This window comes from Neovison vison, chromosome 6, assembly GCF_020171115.1.
Source record: "Neovison vison isolate M4711 chromosome 6, ASM_NN_V1, whole genome shotgun sequence".
Taxonomy (NCBI): domain Eukaryota; kingdom Metazoa; phylum Chordata; class Mammalia; order Carnivora; family Mustelidae; genus Neogale; species Neogale vison.
In genome coordinates this window covers 183,020,730-183,026,729 of record NC_058096.1, presented here as the reverse complement: position 1 = coordinate 183,026,729, position 6,000 = coordinate 183,020,730, and the positions used below count along the sequence as shown (strand labels likewise).

The 6,000-nt window shown below is 35.8% G+C and overlaps 1 protein-coding gene across 1 annotated transcript in view; it reads right to left on the bottom strand.

Moving 5' to 3' along the window:
* Positions 1–674: 674 nt before the first annotated feature.
* CNTN3 (contactin 3) overlaps positions 675–6,000 on the bottom strand; it is a 248,886-nt gene continuing 243,560 nt past the window's right edge. Inside the window, exons 20-22 of the mRNA XM_044253145.1 lie at positions 3,552–3,664; positions 2,769–2,937; positions 675–775 (exon numbers count right to left, since the gene is read on the bottom strand). Coding sequence (XP_044109080.1) covers positions 675–775; positions 2,769–2,937; positions 3,552–3,664 — 383 coding nt within the window. The remainder of the gene's footprint in view (positions 776–2,768; positions 2,938–3,551; positions 3,665–6,000) is intronic.

Genomic DNA, 6,000 nt, shown 5'->3' with positions numbered 1-6,000 from the left:
ACAGGATAGGGGCAGGTATGCTGGGTATTATCTCCACATTTTATAGATGAAAAATGAAGAACTAGCGAGAGCAAGGTGATTTGTAAAGAATCTCACAGCTTTGTCATACCTAAACAAAACAGCACTGTTCCTATCTCTGATGTAGCATTTTCCAACATCTTTTTGAAACACATGCACCCTCTTCAAAACAGGGTAATTTAAAAAATGTATTTTTACCCTTGAGTATATCAAACGAACATATCAGAATAACACTGCTTAAGTCTTCTGAGCAATGCTGTTATAATGGGAACATAACATTTGGATTAAATAATGAGTTTTTCTACATTAAAAAACAAACAAATAAACATAGTGTGTATGTGTGTGTATGTTTCCACAGGAGAGCATGTGAGTCTATCCATAGGCAGTGCTTAAAATCATAGCTTACGAAGATCTTTATCAAAAATCTAATGTAGGTAATGTGTAAATTCCTTTGGTTTATCAGGTAAATATTAAGGCATTTCAGATTCCCCTAAAAGGATTTACTGTTTTTTTTTTTTTACTATATTCATATTTTACCTATAGAAAGTTAAAAATACAGAGTTGAAAAAAAACCATGCATAATCACTGAATTTCATGAAAGCACTTATTTTTTGTAACCAATTAACTTTCTAGTAAATAATAAAGAAAAGTTAATATCACCACAAGGCATGTACAATAAAGGACAATACTACAGGTATATAACTTGACACAGCGTGGACATTAGAGATGGCTGAAGTAGAACCCCTTGCATCCATATCTGTCAAAGATGATAAATAGCTTATTAATAAGGATTGTACCAATATAAATAACCAGGGCAAAAGCAATGCCTCCCCTATCAAAATCAAATCATACAATGAACCTAACCTAAAACCACAAGTTATTATTAGCCCTCATTTTATTTATCAATGTAGCCTATGTTACTTGCCAAGAATATCTCTAAAAACTCTGACGTACTTAAATTTTTTTTAAAAAATGAATCAAAGCTTTGTTCATCTAATATTACTTAACTTTAATTGAAATTGCAAAAACAACTTAATCATTTTGAAAACAATTATACTCTATTACAGACAATTTTGAGATAATTCAATGGTTTAATTAAAGAAAGGTTCATTGTATAAGAGTTTGGAAAAATCTGTGTTTGTTTCTACTTTATGCATTTCTAGAAAAATTATTAGGCATAATATAAAACATCTTTAAAAAAAAAAGGAAATCAATAAAAGCTCCATTTTTCTAGAGATGGCCTTGTCTACTCTAGTCCTTGCAAGCTCAGCAGCCGGCACATGTCAGATGAAAAGGCTACTCTTGACTCAGCAGCCCTAAAATGCAAAGATTGTGTCTGCTCCTGCAAAAGCATAGAGTCAACTCTTTGTAACAGTCACACTTTGGTCATACTAGAATGTGAACTCTACATCTTGCGCTATTCGAGGAATAAGAGAGTCTATCTTAATTACTTTAAAACCTATATAATAATCATAACAGGCTTAAATTTCTCATTTTGCTCTATTGAAGTACATGCAGTTTTTAAAATGTCTATAGTCTGAAATGGTTTATTTATAGATTTTTACGCTGTAGAACTCAGTTCTTAGATAAACGCTTTCCATTTTCTGGGTATAGTTTAGTATTTGTTTCAGTCTAAGTATGGCAGTCTTTATGGTTTCATGTTAAGATAAAATTCTTCTAAGTTCCCATATCCCTCTTTCTCGTTACTTCCTAATGATGTCAGTCGTTTTGTTTTCTAAGATTAAAGAGAGCTTTTAATCTTATGCCCATGATTACAGACTAGGTCAAGCCCCATGAAAGGAAACATAGAACAAGGCTATTTCTGTCACTGAGAACTACAGAATAGAATATGAAGATGGCTTCTACTCCATTTAAACTGAGGTCCCCAAACTCCAAATTTGAGATTTGAAAGAATAAATGAAATTTCTTGCACCGCTGTCACTGATAAGATAAGAACGTGAGGGGCATCTGGGTGGCTTAGTCGTTAAGCGTCTGCCTTTGGCTTAGGGTCAGGAGCCCAGCCAGGCTCCCTGCTCTCGGGGAAGCCTGCTTCCCTCTCTCCCACTCCCCCTACTACTGTTCCCTCTTTAACCCTGTCTCTCTCTGTCAAATAAATAAATAAAATCTTTAAAAAATAGTCCTAAAAATTAAATAAGAACATGAGTCTGTTTCCCTTAACTCTAATGGTATAATTTCTATTATAAAATAGGTTTAATTTGGATTTTGAAAGGAAAAGTTAGTGTGAACCTCCTTAGAATTCAGAAACAAAGAATTTTTATAAGAAGTGTTTTTTGGTTTGGCCAAGTGGTTTATGACTTTAACCATGTTAAATTTTCCATTTTTTAAAGAATTAATAAGATTCATGTATAATTTCTAGGAGGCAAACAAAGATCTTAAAACTAGTTGGTGCATTTAACATGGCCCTTGAGAAATGTTCAAGAAATTCTGTTCTTTAGAGGCAATCCAAAGGCAAATTTGGGTAGAGATCATAAGAAGGAAAAAAATTCAGTTTAATAAAATTCTGCTAAGTATTTTCTGATGTATTTTCTATTTGTTATTATCTTTCTTTGTATTTTGTATCACTCAGGAGAAATTTCTCTGTCATCTCTCATATTCCAAAACCTTCTTTCCATTTAGATGGAGGATGTCATGGGGAAGAAAATGGACAGAAGGACATTGACCGACTCACTCTTGGGAGCTCTTAATGCTGATGCTATCAATAAAGTAAATGTTGACTTTGATCAACTTACTGGTTATTCTTGGAATCCTGATCTGTTCGCTACTGGTTCCGTCCCCTCCATCCGTGGTGGCCTTAACTTCAATAATGTAGTCCTCTTTAATGGGCAACAAAAGTTCCGCTGACGTTTTATTTGTGTTCAGCACTTGTACATTATTTTGACTGCTAGTCCTATAGAACACCTAAAATGTATGAACAAATACACTTAATTTCTTCCATTACCTATTCTTACTTTATTTCATAGAACTGATTACTCTGTTACCTCATTTATATTGTTTATCTTGTTATAGTCACCAGTATATAAGTTTCATACATAGTTCTTTTCATAGGTCTTGGACTAAGGGTCAGCACATACTAGAATCATCAAGTCCTGAAAATCAAGGAGGGGAGAAAGAGCCAACTTCTATGGAAGGGTTCAGCTGGCTTGGGCATTTATAAGGCTGGAGAGATAGAGCAAGCCCCTACTGCACTTATCTTGAAAGCCAGACCCACGGATTAAAGCCAAAAATTTCAGTTGTTTTTTAAATAGTATATAGGTGAACATCAGAATTAGCCAAGTATTAACATTATAAACAATTTATAACTATTTTGTCCCAAATCCCTGCATGACCAGAATTACTTCTCTTAAATTTATATTTAAGAAATCAGACATTTGGGAGAAAAAATACCCTTTTTACAAGAAGTTTAATCTATGTTAAAATCAGATTACGGCAACCACATTACCAGAGTTAGAAAAATCATTCAAACTGAGCTTCCCTTGCCAGGAGTAGGAAAAGAAAGCATTGCAAAATCTTACTTTGTATCCCGTTACTTCTGACTCGTTCTCCATTGCTTTGACTTGTTCCCAATTAAGTAACACTTTAGTGTCTGTGGCATTCCAAACAACATTTCCTGGTGGCTGACTGGGAGCTTGAAATACAAAATGAGAAAATGAACCAGATTTGAATATAAGTGATAATTCACATAGAGCAGATAAATGATGGTTTAAAGGAAGCTTATAAAAAGAAAGTAAAATCTCTTTAGTGATATGCAGCATATAGGTGGGATCAGAAAAAACAAATTAAGTGTCGCTAAGTTTCCTTTGAAACAGGTTTTTCAATTAAATAATGAGAATTCATTTCATCATATTCATGACATCTTTGAGGACATCTCTCAATAGTGGCTGTGGGGCCACTTCTGGAAACATGTGGATAGTGGAGATAAGGAAATTCCTTCATCCACCACTAGAGGGACGCTTGTTGATGTGCCAAGAAAGGAAGGCAGCCTTGACCCACTTTGACACATCCAGACAGAGGCTGAGAGAAATTGCCAACTGAGGAGATTAAAGACGCACAAAATGTAGTGCGGATGATTTTTAGGCCAGCGTTGTGTGATGAGATAGGCAAAATGGGAGGCAATCAAAGATAAGGGTTACTTATATTTATTCCCATGAAGTAACAGCGATTCCCATGAAAAACTGTGGCAGAGAGTCTATATTTCACTCTTCGTTTTCCAAGTTTTAAATCAATTTTTGAGAAAAATAAGGCGAAACCCTAAAACATTAATGAGAATTCCATTCGATAATGAATGAAATTCTCTGAGGTTTAAAGACTTGGATTCAAAGCTTAGTTCCCTCTCACCAGCACTAGACCGCATACTCGTGCTGGGGAAAGGGGGCTCGGCGGCAGCACAGACAGGACATTAAAATTCAGTTTCCTGTCAAGCACAAAACAAACACAATATTATCCATTTGGCCACAACCTCACAATTGCCCAAAGCAGTGCTGAAATATGTTGTACTTGTGGATTTAGCCGCAGAATGTGATCTGGTTAACTGAATTTGTAATGGGGAAATGATATAAAATATTGGCTATGCAGGGAAATTTCTAAACATCATTGACTCATGCCACGGGGGAAAGACGGCTGAATTTACAGATGGGAAGAGCTCTCAGATACATTTATGTGACTAATGACACCAAACAAGGCTGTCTTCCCTGCAGACTCTTTTGCTTCATGTCTGCTCTTTCGCACTATTCTATGCTGCCTTTGAAACGGCATGATCTGGCATTAGCAGAGACTTGAGGTCAGCGCAGAGAGTTGAAGCTGCACTGCTTTGATAACAAAAATGTATATAAAGGCAGTTGCTTTAGGGGTGAAATACTGATGACCATGTTCTGGTGACTCAGTCCAAATGATATGAATGCACAAGCGTTAGAACATTTTCCCAAAGTCTGTGATTTCCTGCATCCTGACAGCAGTGTAATGGGACAGGTTCCGGGGGATGCAGCTCAGGGAGCAAAAGCAGCATGGTCTGTTCGACTGAAAGATGCGTGCTCAGGAGGTTGGATTTTATTAATACCCGGCTTGAGTCATGTTGGCTGAATCATCTCTTCTAGCACTAGTCTTGTAGAAGAGATGACTTAAAGTATAACACAGAGGCTTATCTTGTATCAGTCCAAAAACAGATGAGTTGAATGAATGCAGCCTCAATTGGATACTTATAAACAGACAGATAAAAACAGGAAAAGGGAAAGGAAGAAAAAAATTAAGGTTTGTTCTGGGTCTGATTACCCTTATTCTGAATCACATCAGTGTTTCCTGAGCTTCAGATAATAATGTACCACTTTTATAATTTTTGCTATCTTTAAATAGAAGACTCGATTCAAAAAAATAAACATCTACCTTAGCTTCCTCCCAAATACTAATACTCACACAAGCGTGGGCTTGATATGCTAGTTACGTTCTTACAGTACTCTCTACAATAAATGAAGCATTACTGAATTTTTGAAAAAAGTGTTTGTGAAGCACTCCCAAATCATCTTTCTTACCACCACTGATAAGAATAACATTTTCTGGATAATTCTATACCAAATAAACTTTCTTTCCATGTTCAAAATCCTATTATTGATAGTAACTAAATGCTTATTAAATATTTATCATATGGGCATGGTAAAATGTGCTTTTTATATAGTATAATTTTCATATAGTATAATTCACTTAATTCTCATTGCATAATAATAATATCCATTTCTGGGGCACCTGGGTGGCTCAGTGGGTTAAACCTCTGCCTTTGGCTCAGGTCATGATCTCAGGGTCCTGGGATCAAGCCCGGCATTGGGCTCTCTGCTCAGCGGGGAGCCTGCTTCCCCCTCTCTCTTCGCCTACCTCTCTGCCTACTTGTGATCTCTCTCTCTGTCAAATAAATGAATAAAATCTTTAAATAATAATAATAATGATGTCTATTTCTATACATGGGTAATCTGAAAC